The sequence below is a fragment of the Protomyctophum bolini genome (genome assembly GCF_963924005.1).
Source record: "Protomyctophum bolini genome assembly, chromosome: 18".
NCBI classification, from domain to species: domain Eukaryota; kingdom Metazoa; phylum Chordata; class Actinopteri; order Myctophiformes; family Myctophidae; genus Protomyctophum; species Protomyctophum bolini.
In genome coordinates, this window is record NC_137879.1 from 13055920 (window position 1) to 13073541 (window position 17622).

A 17622-nucleotide genomic window follows, 5' to 3' on the forward strand; every position below is an offset into this window, starting at 1 on the left:
ACACACGTTTCACCACAGGGAGTGCAGTGCCCAGCCTTGAGTCGGTCGTATAGGCTCTGGTCAGGCTCTGCCAGTGGACCTAATGAGCCTAAGTCCCCACACCTGTCCAATTTCCAGGCTCTGCCTGAGCCAACTGATTGCCATGGCATTCACTAAAGCATTCACTAAAACTCCACACGTCCCAGACTCTTCTCCCTTCTGGCTCCAAAACTATGGAATGAACTTCCAATTGCAATCAGAACTGCAGGCTCACTCCAAATCTTCCGCCGTAGTCTCTGAAAACCCACCTCTTCAGAGTCCATCTTAGCCCGTAGCACTTGCACTAGCCTCATCGACCTTACAGGCGTCTCCCTAGGGAGGTCCACGCTGCACGTCCCACAGGGAGGAGATCCTGTGGCAGAACAAGGACTAGGTGGGGGGATTACATCTCCACACTGGCGTGGGAACACCTCGGGATCCCCCAGGAGGAAGTTGTTAATGTTGCACTGGAGAGGGAAGTCTGGAGCTCTCTGCTGGAACCGTTGCCCCTGTGACCCGACTCCGGGTAAGCGGTTAAAGATGGATGGATCGATGGTAGTATTCTGCTTTACCTTGAGCTTACCTGAGGTGGCCACTTGCTTGCAGTTGCAGTTGATTACAACAAAACAAAAACAAAATACGTTGGGTTTGCAAAACGTAACGTTGCCATCTCTTGTGAGCTGTGACATTAGGTGTTGATTGAAGGGCAGTGAGTGCAGCTTTCATGAATAGTGGATGGGAGCTGTCCTGGCTTCCTCCTTATCTCATTAGTCACAATAACACAGAGTGACTCTGAGCCGACACTCCAGTCAAAGCAGAATAAACTCTGAGTAACAGTGGAGGAGCAGCACTGTCTCTTTCTTTATTCCCAGAACCATAGATCAAAGTATTTAGGTTGCAACACTTTTTGAATGAAAACCAATTCCCTTAAATTAATGTGCATTTACGGTATAAAATTCTTGCCTAGCTAGGAATTTGGTTCATTGAATTCAATATACTGTAGACATGCACACAGAGATTAAGTGCATTTATAGTCAGGGGTGCACATTATTATTTTGTGCTAGTCCTCAAAGGAGCACCTGGAGATGTAGCTTGGTGTGCACGGGGGGGGGGGGGGGTCTCTGACTAGCGCTCTGAACGGAATCAAAACAGACGAAACAGACGTCCTCTATCTGACTTTTTCAAAATAAGAGCCACTTTTAATGATAATGTCAACTCTAGTATACTTACAGGACGTTAGGCACGTTGGGTGCCTGGCTCAGCTGGCTGTGTGCAGGCTGCAGTGGAATGTTTTGTCAGGAGGAGGAATCTCTAAATTCCTGTCTCAGCTGTTGGTACTGTATGCAAATGCACTTGGCATGTCATTGATCTGTCGCGCACAAAACTTTTTGACGACGCATGCTCTGCCTAGCACTCACCTCTTCAGACTCCACCTCACCCCCTAGCAATCACCTCTTCAGACTCCACCTCACCCCCTAGCACTCACCTCTTCAGACTCCACCTCACCCCCTAGCACTCACCTCTTCAGACTCCACCTCACCCCCTAGCTCATCACTCTCCCTGTAGGCTGCCCCTTCTTGCCAGCCTTTTCTTTCCATTGATGCTAGTGATTGACCAAGACATCGCTACTGATTTCTTACTGTGTTGTCTGTCTGTCTGTCTGTCAGACAGACATTCGCCACGAAGCGACACATTATGAACTTGTAGATCTGCTGTTTTCACCAGATTGGCTATTTCCACTACTTCTTAAACATGTGTTTCCTAATTTATGAAGTTTCTTATATTTTTCTTTGATTTCTTCATGAAATTACAGTACTTGGAAAATAAATCACATAATGTAGTAATTCATGAAAATATTTTTTGAAAATGTTTTGAAATTACAATTAAAAACTAAATGTAGAAACAATAATAAACAATACAAATTCTGATTTGTCCGTGACCCACTGTTTGGGGGAAACAGTGCTATATGGACTGTCTCTCCTGGTGTGTCTCTTACAAAAAGAAGGTGCCCCAAGAAGGAGGTGGTGCTGTTGTCCTGACAACCATGGGAGAGTCACAGTCTCGTGAAGGGAGGCAGCAGAGATAATGTGCATGAGGAGAGAGAGAGAGAGAGTAGACTATGGTGTGGAGTGGAGTGCCGTAAAGAGGGACTAGCTGATCATAATTGTTCTGCCTCTCCTCTCTCTCCCTCTCTCCCTCTCTCTCTCCCTCTCTCTCTCTCTCTCTCTCTCTCTCTCTCTCTCTCTCTCTCGTTGTAGGTTTGCATCGCTGCTCTGCCCAGAATGCAGTGAGCAGTGTAGTCTAGGCATCAGTGGAACCAGTCAGACCATAATACTTAACATGCATGTTCCATAAAGTGTTCTTTTTTGTAGTCACTGAATAAGAAGCTGTTATATGCTGCTGCTGCTGCATTGGATGTATAGTTTACATCACCTATCGAAGAGTTTTAGGACATAACACGTTTTGAGAAGTCTGGAGTGGACAACTATTTAATTTTATTTCCTCCCTCTTTGGATTTATCGAAGCGCACCTCGCTCCTGTGTCAAAATGCAGGTTGGACGGAGATCATCGTGTTGGAGACAACTGCAGGCTTCTTTTTTCCGACTCCTGTGTCTTATTCCCACAGGATTCCCCGTCCGGAGTGTGGACATGCAGCGAGCCACGGATAACATCACCATCCGACAGGGAGACACGGCCGTGATCAGGTAGGGCTGCCTGTCTGGGAGCAACTTTACTCTGCTCTCCTCAGCACCCGTCCTCAATGCTCATTCACAGTTCACCCTTAACCCATTTTGACCTGAGATCAGATTTAAAAAAATGTCTTCTACATCCTGAAAAAGCTATGTTTCTATGTTAGTGGTTCTTTGATTTTTCAAAAATAGCAGACCTACAAGCTCCCATTTTGGTTCCCACCCAAAATGGGATTAACATTACATGCTTCCACGATGAATACTATAGAAAACACTGAAAACAGACCAAACACATTTGTTTGTGTTCATGAGGACGGGAGGTACTGTAGCTGTAAAAAACAAAGAAAGTGATGAATGAATGTCGACGTGTGACTGATAGGATGGCCGGGTTGCTGAATGAATTGAATACTTCCAAGTTTATCTCGCCAAACTAAACACATTGCACAGTGTATGCTCGAGGAGGACAGTTCAATTAGATGCTATCACTGTGCTTGTACAACATAAGAGGAGTATATAATAAAGCGTGTCACACAGTGTGTCCACAGATGCAATCTGAATGGATTCATGAATGAATAAGTATTGATCAGTGCAGAGACATGAGCCTGGAACATAGGAGCTGGAATGTAGCGGATAGAATAATAATCCATTTAGAAAACCATTTCTTTCACCTCCGTCACTTATAGTTGTCTCCACCAGGCCTGCAGGGGGAGAGTATGTTTTGCACTCCGTCCGTCTGTCCGTCCGTCCATGTGTGTGTGTCACGACTAGACATGCCATCAATGAGCCTGTTATAGTGCCACCATGAGGCAGATTTTCAACTATAACTGCACCAATCTGCGTGAAACATTGCATGCACACTCCCTAGAGGCCAAGGAAAAACCTTTGACCTGCATTTTTCACATCTGCCTTTTATAGCACCACCAAGAGGCCGACTTTTGTAAAACACATTATTGATATTACTCCTTCATATTCTGTCCAAAAATCCCGCAGATCGGTAGACAGTATCTCTATAGTCATGTGATCAAGACGGATCTGTCCGATATTTCATATTCCATCCTAATTGGCTAATATTGGCTTCCAAAGTTTGCAGGATTGGCCCATTTTGAACAAAGAAAAAGCGAAAAAGTGACTTTTCAAGCACTTTCCTACTAGGCAGAGGAATATATCCTCCCCTTTTATGTAAACCGTGTTATAGCGCCACCAACAGGTGGATTTTTCCAAACCAACATTTTGGAACAAAATGCCTCAAATCATGAATTTGAACATCCATTTGCCATCAAAGGCGTAGAAATGGCACCCTTTTCAGAGGAGCACTTTTTCTAGTCATTCATGTAGCATTCATGTAGCTGTCTATTTTAGACTTTTACTGTATGTGTTGAGTCAGTTCTTTGTGTAAAAAAAGACTTAAGTCTATTTAATGTAATCGTATTGTGCAGACAATGCAAGCTGTCAACTGTTACAGCGATGCTGTTATAGGCAGATGTCAGGCTGTCAGCTGACACGTGACTCCAGGCGTGTGTTTGTGATGGTTAGAAAATGCAGATGATTTAGATGTGGATTCATGATTTCTGTGCTCTTTTGGCCCTATTCCCAGGATGGGAGTTTCTTTTTTACTCGAGCCGGGGATTGGGACGGGATAGGAATTATTTTATTATCATTTTGTTACTCTAGCCGGGGATTGGGGCGGTCTAGATTTTTTTTCTGTGGGAGTGGGATGGGACGGAAGTGAAAATCCAACCCTGTATCATCCTCTACTCCACACCCCATTGCTTCTGGAGCAAGGAAGTCTGGCCTGTAGTATTATAATTATCTCACACAAGCAGTTCACCACAATGAACTGTGGGTTCAGATAATCAATAAGGCAACGTTTTAGGATAGGAAATGAACACTGTGATGAGCTAGCCTCTAGCGCACTGAACATACGTCAGTCACTCTATTCAGTGATGGAAAGAGGGGCAGTGGGTGTGGTATAGGGAGGCTCACATGCAGATAGCATTTTAAAATAAATGCTAGACATTTCAAATAAAGAGTGGGAAAAGCAATAGGCCACTTAAATGTTATAATGTTTCACATACTGTACATGTACACGTTGGAAATCAGTGTATGAACAGCTAAATCTGAACATTCAAAATGCACGTGTGTGTCATGTCAAGTGTGGAAGGTGTGTCACTGTGCGTGCTCGAGCGTGCATGCGTGCGTGCGTGCGTGTGTGGTCCGTTTCCAGCTATTGAGTCATCTTCTGAAGTAACACCAGTACAATGCCATACTGACAGTGACTCTGACTACTGCATAGAGACTGTATTGAATTATCATCAATGTATTCCTCAGTAACACTACGGTGTGCTTATTGTACTGATGCAGATTAGTCTGCATAGTGCAGAATACTGTAATGACGCATATAGTATTTACTTTTTATACATGTATAGGTTTGTGGCAGGGGGCGTGATCTAGGCGCTGGCCGTTGGGTGCAGGGGTGACAGCACATTGTGTCAATGAAATGGTGCTGTGTTCTGTGCAATGAGAGGCAGACCTACTGTACTTTACCAAGCTGCCCGGTTTCGTGTCCTTCCTTTCCCCTTGGTGGTGACTATTGGTCACACTGTTCGTTCATTGCTGATGGAGTTTGTGTGATGTTGTTTCTTCTTTTTGTTTCATAACTATTGTGTTGCTGCTCTTAGCCAATATACAGAAGCACTCATTTTACTCTTTTTCTGTCATATTCCACCCGAATAGGCCTATCCTCCACTAATAATAGTCCACACTCATGATCAGTAAGTATATCGTAACCATTTGTTTGTTTTAATTGACCTCAGCATTTACTACACCGCAACAACAATGTCACACTGAGCTTCATCTTTTCCATGTTCAGAAATGTTTGGAAAAAGCGACTGCTACTGCCAAAACATTGGGGTTTGTATTGTGCCAGCCATTATGAAATAGTTACAGTACATGTGAGGGCTTAATGAGCTCTCTATTAATGGCAATAGCATAATTATATTACATGAAAACATATCTGACCCAATTGTGTATAGTTTACCTTAGTCCTCATTAAAAAAAATGCGCAATTCTGGGAAATTGCAAGTGTGGTTGCACTGACGCGAGACACAAATTGAATTCTTCATGTATTCGTTCTTCTTCATGTGGGAAGCCGCATGTGCACACTTGTAATTCATGGGTTTATACTTGAAAGTTCTGTCCTTGATTAATTATTCTTGCCATTTAATTTATATTACATATTGTGATGTCACTCCTGTCTGATTGGACATTATATTGTCCAATCAGAAAAAAGGACAGAAAATTGACTTTTGGGGTTACAGAAAAGGTTACAAAAAACGCCCGTTGAACTCAATGAACAAAACAATTTCACAAAGAAACAGGCATAAAAGTTCTCAGACCTAGAACAATAGCGTGTTGCCTACAGCAACCACACTAATGATTGATTTGTTTACTAGGCTGATGCCCGTTGGGAACACATGGCCCTTTGGTTATGCAACATCTGTTGTACATGATCTCCCATTGTTAGTTTACCTGCTGTACCTACTGTTAGAGTGCCATAGGCCCTGCACACTGTAAACACCGTTGCCGGTTGTTGTGTCTTTCAGGGAATAGACACACAACCTGCATTTTATTGATGCTTTTCTTTGGCTTGCTAGGCAAAACTACAAATTAATGGCATATGTCTCTTTTAATAAACTCTATGAATCATCTGGAGAGGCTCAGTAACTGTGCCGAGTGTCAGAAGGTTAATCTGGTTGTTTTGAAGCAATCATCCGTATCAGATGGCTTTAAATGAAGCGTTTCATGCCAATTATTCTACACAACCGTGAGCCAGTCAGATGCTATATTGCATTTATGTATTGTATCACTGTTGAGTGTTGCTATAACGGCGCTGTCAGGATCAATCACCAATAATTGTGATTAACAAATTAATTGATTATCTCAAACAATTGTGCTCTGGCGATTATGTAATAATTGTGATTTAACTTATGATTGACTTCATATTGGTTGTCTGTTGGTTTTACAACTTTACAATCCCTGTTGTGGAAAGACCTCCAGATAGAGACAGAATATGTAGTGGCGAATTTACCAGGTTTCATGGGTTGTTGGGTTATGTAAACCCATATGGGTTGTTGGGTTATGTAAACCCATATGCAGGATTTCACTGCAAGGGAACTGGCGAGGATTTTTATTCTAATTATAATCGCTGTTGGTTGATTCTTCCGAAGTGCTTTTTCACCCCTGGTGTTACATGAAAACCGGTGACCTATCAACGATGCCTTGCAGTCTGGGATAGTTGCGTAATCATTCTACCGTATTCCATGGGTTACCACTTTTGGTGCCACATGGGTGATGGACTGGTCTTGTTTAAATTAATTTGTTGCACGTGTGTGAGCGACATGGCAAAGATTGAGAGAAGACGGAGAGGTTACTTTGGCTTTTAGTAAGGCCGTGGAAATATTCACAGTCATAAATTGGTGAAAGGAGGAGATCAAGGTCAATACAATTAGCCATGGTGAAGCCCAGCACAGCTCCACAACTCTCTGGAAAGTGCACACTCTTGATTTTATGTTTACCAAACTTCACTGCAGGACAAGTGCAAATGTATAGTTTATATGTATAGTTTCATTATATAGATATTCCACTGTTACTTTCTTAGCTTACGCATGTTTCATGATAAATGTTTTTATGTGCTTTTTATGCTTTTTTGTTCTTGCTTTATGTAAATCGCTCTGGATTAAGAGCGTCTGCTAAATGCCTAAATTGTAATGTGTAACTAAAATCCCATTATAGACATTATTTAACCCGCCCCAACCTGATGCCAATATAGTGAAAATGTCTTGACTCTGCTTAGCTCTGGTCCATAGTCTCCTTAACGCTATTGTACTTCCTGCGCACGCACTCACATGACTATAGTAAGGCCAGGTACCACACAAGCTGTCTTGTCAAAAAGAAATTTTTTCCAACAATGTTATTGGCTGTTGGAGTATCGTTGAGCAATGCACTGAATGTCTTTGAAATCATTGGAAAGACTAGAAAGGCACTACATGAATGCAGCCACCATTTTCCAGCAGTCACAATACCATACATCAATATGCTCACGTAGATGTGAGTGAATCAGTACAACCACATAACGGTTAAGCACGTCAACCCTAAAATATATAGTAAAACGACCTCAGAACCTTAGAGGTCTCTCCTCTGCATGTGTCTCCTCATAGTCTGCAGCCAAGGAGGAGGACCATTAGCAGTTGTGTCTCTGCTTGGAGTGACATTTGCCCCAAGTAAGTCAGAAAGAAGAAAGAACATAAATCATATTGTATTTAATCTTGGCCATGTTTCATATCCAAAAGATTTAGGTCAGTGACGAATGCCCCACATTTCTGAGAGGCTCCGCAGAAATTTTGACTTTTCCCTTTTGACAGAAACAATAAAGAAGACATGGCAAAATATAATTAGCCTTGTTCCCACTGAGTCACGCCATATGAACCCATAAACGAAGGGAAAAGTTTCTTTGCTACAATAGTTTGCCACACTAGTTTACTTTTAATTGCTTTTTTCCTGTGTTCTGGATGCAGGGTGGCCTTAAGCTGAAGTGTTGCCATGTGGGGATATAAGTGCTGGAAATTGACAATTACTAATTCAAGTATTAATGTCACAGTCGGTGTGATTGCTCTCCTCTGGGTCAATTATCTGAGCTTTGACAATATCCTCTGTCTGTCTCCTTATTTTCGTTGGAGATGATTTTTGTCGCCTTGTGATTTACGGTTTACCCTGCAGGGTCGATGTCACCACTAAACCCACAAATCTCTGCTTTTAATTTGAGAGAACAGTGTGTATGTGTGAACACCGCTAGAGGCTCAGACGTTACACAGGAGGTGGAATTAGACAAATTGAAACTGCCTAAGGATCACCAATGCACTTATTTTAATTTGTCTTCATTATTAACCATTGAGCCCTGATGATTATCTTTCAGAACGTGTAGGTCTACTGCAATAATATAGCAGCACTTACACAGTGCACTCTAAATGACTCCCCTGTAAACTCTTTACATTAACCCATTAAGACCTGAGGCTGATTCTACAAATGTCCTTTTTTGTGCCAAGAACCCCCCAAAATGATATGTATTGGCTGCATACCCCCCCCCCCCCATCTGAACATACATGTGTTGACCACCAGAAGAGAAGGTTTGTGAAAGCAAACGCTTTCAAGCTCGCAGCTGTGAGCTTGTATATTTGCTATTTTTGACTAAAAACTACTGTTCCTGAAGAGTTTTCTGAAAAACACACTGTGTTGTTTTATTAAGACAGTCAGTGTAGTGGTATTTGCTGCGGTTAATTATCCACTGCACAGATGTAGCTGCATTTTATGTGCTAGACTAGAGCATCACATTTATCATGACAGCACAGAGGTGAAGAGACACCTCGTTCAAGAGACACCTCGTTCAACAGGGGACAAGAGGTGAAAAGACATGTTGGGTTCTTGTGGATAAGAGTGTGAGCACGGCTGTTGGATCTTGGTGAACAACTACTGTAGGCCTTTTTCTTTTCTTTTTATTATTATTATTTTCAAAGCAGTATATTTCATGTCTGTGAGCCATCTGAATCTCATGCTTTCATGTGGGGTTTTGGTGGAATGTGAAAAATGAGGACTTTAACATGTAGCAGCAGGTGGATAAAGTTGTAAGGCTCTCAGGTGCAGAGGCAGAGTGATCCAGGCTCACTGCTAAACATCACGTTATCTGAGTGATAACGTTTTTGTGAATTACTCGGTTTGAAGAGCCGGCGCGATGTGTCCAGGATGTAAACAGAGCTACATGTGGGAGGCAGAGGAATGTATCTCCTTTCACACGGAGAGAAAGAAAAGGTTAGGAGTCTGTGTCATGCAATTCTAAGTACGGTAAAGATGTGCTGGAGTGCTCGCTCCGAATTCCTAGCGCTGAGCATTGCGTTTCAGCGTCCATTGTTTTTTGGTGGGAGCTCTGACAATAGTTCAACTTTTGGAAAGGACCCCCCCGGTGCTCATTAAGGCCACGTTTGATCCTTCTAGCTGTGTCTGACAACCTGGTCATTTACAACCTAAGTTTGAATTGTTCATTTGTTTTAGGTTTCTGAGCTTGCTTTTAATTCTTGATGACTATTTATATGTATTTGATGTATTATGTGTTGTCCTTGCTTACTGTAAATCGCTCTGGATTAAGAGCATCTTCTAAATAGCCTACTTAAGTTGTAAATTGTTTGTTAATTGTTAATGATGCAGATGATTCAACGTTGATAGGTTTGAACGTTGTGGGAGTCGATAAACGTTTAGCCTCGGTACCCAGGCTTAATATGTTCTGTGCAAGCATGCTCTGGACGTGATATTCAAAACACTGATCCAAATATTTTCTGAAGACACAGCTCAACAGAGCAGCTAACATTAAAAGGCCAGTCTTTTGAGTTCCACTTGCTGTACATTGCAGATAAGATAACATACTTTTCTTATTCAAAGCAGACACTCACGTGGTGCCTATTACAGGTACTTGATGCATTGCTCAGCAACTTCTTATCTTCACCAGGTGTAATGGCAGCAGTGTCATAGGGGCAAATGACTCTTTATACTCTCAAACATCCACAATTTCTAATATGTGCTGAGGTTTATTGTAGTGTAACAGGACAGGTGTGTGTGTGTGTGTGTGTGTGTGTGTGTGTGTGTGTGTGTGTGTGTGTGTGTGTGTGTGTGTGTGTGTGCGTGTGCGTGTGCGTGTGTGTGTGTCAGCACAATGCGGTCCACCCATGCATTAACATTCTGGCCTTTTAAATCACACTGGCATTTTAATAGGATGTTTCCAACATTCTGGGCCAGAGGGGTTGACGTCTTCACTGCTTCCAAAACGCAACCTCTGCTGCCCTTTCATTAAGAACGTAGCATTGGTTTGGTAGTAATTGGATGCTTGTATGGGCAGCTGAGTACTAGTGCAAGGCAATATGACCAATATGGAGATATTGTCCATGCAATACAGGAGGAGACCATCATTTTCCATTTTCATCATGCATGAATTTGGAAATTACTTGATACATCATTTGCATTACAGAACACATTTTTAAAGATGGAGTGCCACAATTTTTGTATTTTTCCAGTTTTTCATGTGTCTATGAGGTGACAGTACTTCATTAGACACCCTGGAGTTGTTTTTATGTGCAATGGTGTATTAACCTTGACAGTCAAACGGGCCAATGAAGTAAACAGTAATATAGTGACACCACACTATCAGCCCCTCCCCTAACCCCTCCCCCTTTATCATACAACTACAGCTGTGGGTGCGGCTTCAGTTCAGGTGGATCACCACCCATCACCACCCACCAGGCAATCCAGGCATACTTAATGAACTGGTGGGCGTGTCCACATAATTGTTTTAATTATTGTAATAATACCTGATGTACATGTTTTAGGGTGGAAAAAATGGTGGCACTCCATCTTTAACATAATGCAATAAACTAAATCAAACATCAAACAACTGTCCCTTCATGCAATCGCAGGACAATATCATGCAGTCACAAGGATATGTGTTTTCAATGGGTTTCTATAGGAGGGGACGTGTCTGATCAAATTAATATCAAATATTGAATCAACTTGAAAATGTCTGCATTGCATATCGTGAGCTTGTAGATCTGCTAATTTTGAAGTATACATCGGGGCTTGTATTACACGTTTACAATAACGTTCATGGTGTGTTTAAACGTCGCTCTCTATCTCACAGTATGTCTTCATTCAAGAGTGTGCTTTAGATTGGGCCTTCCAGGCGAAAACCCAGCTAAAACACACCGTAAACAGGCATTAATATAATAGCCTGGGTACTCAGTCTGGAAAGGGTCCTATCTCCAAGGTAGGCGGGACATGTAAACACTAAACAGGTGAAATCGACCCGTGTTATCTGATTGGTCTGCGGTCGTATCAATGCGCACTGCACAGCTACTGCTGTTGCCCTGCAACTTCTCCTTCACTAAACTCACGTCCGTTTTTGTTGTACTACTGAATCTGACAGTGGTCAGTGTAGAGTTGCTGGCCAATAGTGATGACATCAGGGATCTCCATATATGGGTTTAACTGCGACAGCAGGTCGCATTTACTATGACATCAGGGTATGTCATGAGACCTGGGCACCAAATGGTGCCCGACACACTGACACACTGATGGTTCCCGACACACTGACGGGAAATGCTCAATTCCATATAGACAAAAGCATAGACAGAGTAGCTGCTGGTTGATGTGGGAAAACTACCCAATCTGGCCGGACACCAAATTAACGTAATCTCTCTCTGCCGTGCACTTTTTCTGGTGTGCGCAGCTCACAACTCAATGATGTGTGCTCACTCGTGCTGATCCCAACTCTATGGCTGATCCAGTGCAGACACAGAACATGTCCTGACCCAAACACAAACTTGTTAAACATAACGTGCCTCGGCCAACAAAACACATATCCCGACTATCCAAGTCAAGCCCGATTTATACTTCGCTGTACGACGTGTTGCATGCTGAAAATAGCTGTTCTGCAAGCTCACAAAGTGTTTATGCAGGATGTGAGACGTTCAGGAACGTTTGCCTTCATATAAAAGCATATCAGCTTTCACAAGTTGAAAAGAGCTATAGGGCTTCATATGATAATGAGTGGCGTGCTTCACTAATCATTAGACTGCATTCCCCAACCTCCTGGGAATCACATCCGGACTTTACGCTATCGTATAAATCATGTTTTGGGGTGAGCGCTTCCTCCAACTGCCACTCAAAGTGACTACTGGCCAATCACAGTGCATCTTTTCCAAGACCAGTACACTCCCTCTCTTGTGCGTGTGCGTGTGTGCGTGTGTGTGTGTGAGTATTCTGAGGTATTTTCAAGAGACTGCTGGACTGTTCATTACCTAATGTCTGTGTACATTACAAGTATGGATTACACACATTATGTTTTATATGTTTGATGTTACAGCCCACAGCTCACATTAATCTGAGCCGGTCGTTCCCATGTGGACGCAGAGATCCACACGGCTCGATTCTTTATTTCCTTTTCAACTCAGATGTCCTCTCTGCGTGCAGACAAACCACGAGGTTATAGTCCCAGAGGGGATCAGCTATTATACCGTTCTTCCCTCTAATTGGCCAGCATGGTGCTCAATAATCCCAACAGATCATTATGAGCTCTGGGTTTTTTTTGGGGGGGGGGATGATCAATCATTAACCGTCCTGTCTCATTCTCCATGGTCAGTGATTCCATCCATCCGGTCTGTCCGTGTCGCTTGGCTGCACTGACCAATTAGCCCTTCGCCAAGCTCAGCCATTGAGATGCATGTTAAATTACGGGATTTCTCCATATAAATTTCAGTAGCAAGAGCTTCAAAATGTCTTCTAAATCTAGTCAACCAGCTGGCCTGCAGTATTGATTGATTGATACATTTATTAGACAATACAATGAAAACAATAGTACAGGTGAGGGTACACAGTCAAGCACAAATGGTCCAAAAGGATAGCACAACAATGACAAACACATAAGGTAACAGTGATTTTCTTGTTTTCAGGGAAGGGGGCAGGGCATTGCACACACTAGACTTGTACGTGCCCGTCGGCCACCGGCCTACTTGGGAACAATGCAACTTGGAAACCTAATAATACCTGTCATACATAGCACCCGTTTTAACTATGTCTGTGTCCCTTTTGTGCCCATACTGTATATGGAGATATCTGTAGTATGCAATACCTGTTGTCATAGCACCCATTTTTATGTTCCGTCTGTGTCCCACATGGAGAACCGTGGGTACCGACTCAATACTGGGCACTGCACTCCCTGTGGGGGTGTTGAACGTGTGTGTCGAATTTGAAGTTGGTGGGGCAAACGGTTCTCGAGTTACGTGCATTACAACCGTGCACACACGCACGCACACACACACACACACACACACACACACACACACACACACACACACACACACAGAGACGGCATATTTATAGTAGGACTAGACCTGTACGTGCCCGTCGCAGTCGGCCACCGGCCTGCTTGGGAACGATGCAACTTGGGAACCTAATGATATACGTTGTCATAGCACCCGTCAGCCGGTATCCCACATGGAGATCTGTGTATGTGCCTGTGTGCCTGTGTGTGAAGACTACAAACTGAAAAGTGTATTTGGCAAGAGGCAGAGGCTGGAAATTACACAGGTGAAAAGAGTTGGCCTCATTAGGCCCACTGGCAGAGCCTGGCCCAGGTGAAAGGAGTTGGCCTCATTGGCAGAGCCTGGACAGAGCCTTTTGTGGTGGTTCTGGCGAAGCGTGGGTCCGACCGACTCGATACCTCAATCCCTGTGGGGGTGTGGAACCCGTGTGTCGAATTTGAAGTCGGTGGGTCAAACGGTTCTCGAGTTACGTGCATTACAACCGTACACACACGCACACACGTACGCACACAGAGACGTGACGCATTTATAGTAGGATGAGTGGCAGTTCTGTGGAAGTTGGATTTACCCATATTTGTTCTAAACATGGGTGGCACCAGATCATTATTCACACTCCCTCTAGTGTTGGGAATTCTGTGGTGTGGCTCACCTTTTTGAGGTAATCAGTCAAGTAAATGCATGGGCACTAAGGGCATGGATGGCAGAGCTGCATTTACAATCTTGAATGTCAGTTCCATTTTCAGTTGCTTGACTCTGTCGTCAATCAAATTGCATTGCATAAAGGTGGGTCATGGGCCCTAGACCTAGAAGGAGTCGTATTAGTTTGTTTTGGGTGGTCTGGAGCTTAGTGGTCTGGAGCTTAGTAGGCCGCGAGCCGGTTTGGGCCGGCAGAACCCCCTGGGCTGGTCAGAAATGGACCCCCCCAAGTCTATAGCCTTTCCTTCGTCCCTGGATGTTATAAAACCAGAAGGTGCAACCGTGCAAGCATAGTCAAATAAGGGCTGCATGAATAAGAGCTCCAGCTCTCTTGTTAACAAAGGAGGAGATTTACTCTTTTGATCGCTCTTGCTGCCATGCCTTCACCTGACTTGTCCAGGATACAGCCCAGATATGTAACCTCTTCTTTGCTATTACTATGTCATCAACTCTGACCCTTAGAAGAAAAAGGTCCTTATGCACACCTACAGTGGACAGGTGTGTCAGATAACTGGAAGTGGAGAAGTAGAGACAAATGCTTTTTGGAGGTCCAGCTTGACCATGCCACAGTACTTGCCCGAGTCTACCTCGCGCTCGATAGGCTATAGGCTATGACTGGACTAATGTGCATGACATTATTTCAATAAACTAGAAATACGATGAAATGTTAGAGGGATAAACAGTATCCAACTCAATCAACTTCTGACCTTCCGACAGGAGTTTTCATTGTAATGCACGGTAACTATGGTGATTATGGTATTATTGCCATCACCTGAGTGGTTCAGTGTAACTTTCCTGATGTTAAGCTGTGTATGTGTTCAACAACACAGCCATGCATAACAATGACAGCTATGAGGTGATGAAAGCTTGCCATCCTTAGCAACGGTTGCTAAACTATTTGGATTGGCATTGGACAATGGCTTTTGGGTGGGGTTTACCGAAGCGCTAATTACTCCCTAACCAATAATCTATGTCATTTTACAGTACAAGCATCCTATATAGACTCTATCCCATCCAACCTCCGGGCTCCAATTAGTAACCACCAGTGGTGGAAAAGTGTGTGTGTGTGTGTGTGTGTGTGTGTGTGTGTGTGTGTGTGTGTGTGTGTGTGTGTGTGTGTGTGTGTGTGTGTGTGTGTGTGTGTGTGTGTGTGTGTGTGTGTGTGTGTGTGTGTGTGTGTGTGTGTGTGTGTGTGTGTGTGTGTGTGTGTGTGTGTGTGTGTGTGTGTGTGTGTGTGTGTGTGTGTGTGTGTGTGTGTGTGTGTGTGTGTGTGTGTGTGTGTGTGTGTGTGAAGAAAATAAATAGGTCTTAAGTGGTTATGTGACCCTGATAACACACTGACCATCATGGTCAAACACAAACCACCTCTTTATTTGTCAAGGAAGGTCAACACAACACAATTACTGTGCCTACTTTAATTTGTGTTTGGTCAAGAGACTGGATTTGAATCTTATAGGATTTATCTCCAAATCCTGTCTGTCTGCCGCAGGCTTCCTAATGAGTGGAACCAATGGATGATCTCTCCCCTATGCACACACAATCACAGGTTCATGGCAACCATAATCCTCTAATAATAACACGCCTTATCTATGCATTTATATAACAGATAAATAAGCAAATGAAGGCACGAGTGACAAAGTGCATCAGCATTTCACCAGTCAAACCATTCTCTCTCTCTCTCTCTCTCTCTCTCTCTCTCTCTCTCCCTGTGTCTCTCTACCTCATTACGGAACACCCCGGAGGCCATTATCTCCCATCCACTCATCACCCACAGGAGAACAAGGGAGGATGGGTGGATGGAAGCATTGTATACTGACAACCAAATGTATGTGCAAGGGATACAAGGGAGGAGTGAATGAGCCAGCCAACAAGGGAACACAGTGGGCTCTGATGCAGCAGACAGCTGTTTGCTGCTGAGTGCCTGCAATGCATAGATCGCACATGTGTACGTGTTTGAGATTCTCTGAAGGGAGAATTGTGTCATTCATACCCTGAACAATGCAGCACTGAGGGGTGTGCGTGCGTGCGTGCGTGCGTGCTATCATTCCATGGTGAATGAAAATGCTAAAATGAAGAAACAAAGACACGTCTGTCATCCCTGTTGGCTCGTGGAATAGACGGATACACCAGTCAATCAATACCATCAAATGCACATACTATAAAACACAATCACAGACTGTCATCTAGCACCATCCTGGAGGGACACTGTCTGAGACTAATCAAACATATTGTTCCAAAGCACACAAAAACAGATTCAGCAGAAGAAGCAGATTCAAGTAGAATTCTTACACGCACAGCGGCAGTGTGTGGACAGTCAGGCCGGGGCGTTTTGTTCAGTTCCATCACTCAGGGCAAAGTTAAAGCAATCACTGAAACTATTCCATCAAAGTACTTCACAAAACTCCACTTGAATCAGAACTATTTTATTTTTTATTTTTTTTGAGGGGTGGAGATTCTGGAGAACCACTGGGTCAGCCAGTAAACTGGCTGACAGCTTAATAATAATGTGTCCTCACAGCACAGACAACATAATCTTTCTAATGTGGACTATAGCTGCTCCCCAGACATCCATTTACTCTGTGTCCAGGGGAGGGGGAGGGGGGAGGACCATGTATAGGGAAGATGTAGACATGCTTTCAATCTTGATCTACAAGCTCACAGTGTGAGCAATGTAGAAAAGCGCTATAAAAATGCAATCCATAAAGTTCATGGGAAATGTAGGAACAGACCGGACATCAGCCTAATTTACTGTAATTGTAATTCATGACCAGATCACATTGAATTCTGAACATAACAGTTTAATTTGTCTGTGTGGACACTGGACAGCTGCCTTTAGGTTCAATAGCTGAGACTGGTGGCCTGTTCTGACATCACAATGTTGTTCTGACATCTGCAATTCTGCATAGACTCCATATATGCCTTACAACAAACTCATAAAAGTTCCAAGTAGGCCAGTGCCCATCCCCAACGGGCACCACTCTAGTATAAATTATCATAAATCATCTTAGTCCGGCCAATCAAAATTTGCTTGTTTACACTATGACGTAACATTTGACGTAATTTGACTATGACGTAAAATGTACACTATGACGTAAAATTGTGGGATCAATGGGAATTTAATGTTTATGTAGGACAAAGTTTGTGGACACACACCTAGCTGGACATAGGAGGGGCTAAAGCCCCTGGAAGTGCAGGCATTTAGCATGAGGAAACCCTGTGCAGCCGGGGGCAGCTGTGGTTTAACATTGAGTAAAAATGTGGAAGTAGAGTAGTAGACCGTTCTCCCGGGTGCTTCAACTTCC

At 43.4% G+C, this 17622-nt stretch overlaps 1 protein-coding gene across 1 annotated transcript in view; it reads left to right on the plus strand.

Moving 5' to 3' along the window:
• The first annotated feature begins 2301 nt into the window (after positions 1 to 2301).
• Positions 2302 to 17622, plus strand: part of LOC308332807 (limbic system-associated membrane protein-like) — a 75175-nt gene continuing 59854 nt past the window's right edge. Inside the window, exon 1 of the mRNA XM_080788908.1 lies at positions 2302 to 2723. Coding sequence (XP_080645034.1) covers positions 2566 to 2723 — 158 coding nt within the window. The 5' untranslated portion in view covers positions 2302 to 2565. The remainder of the gene's footprint in view (positions 2724 to 17622) is intronic.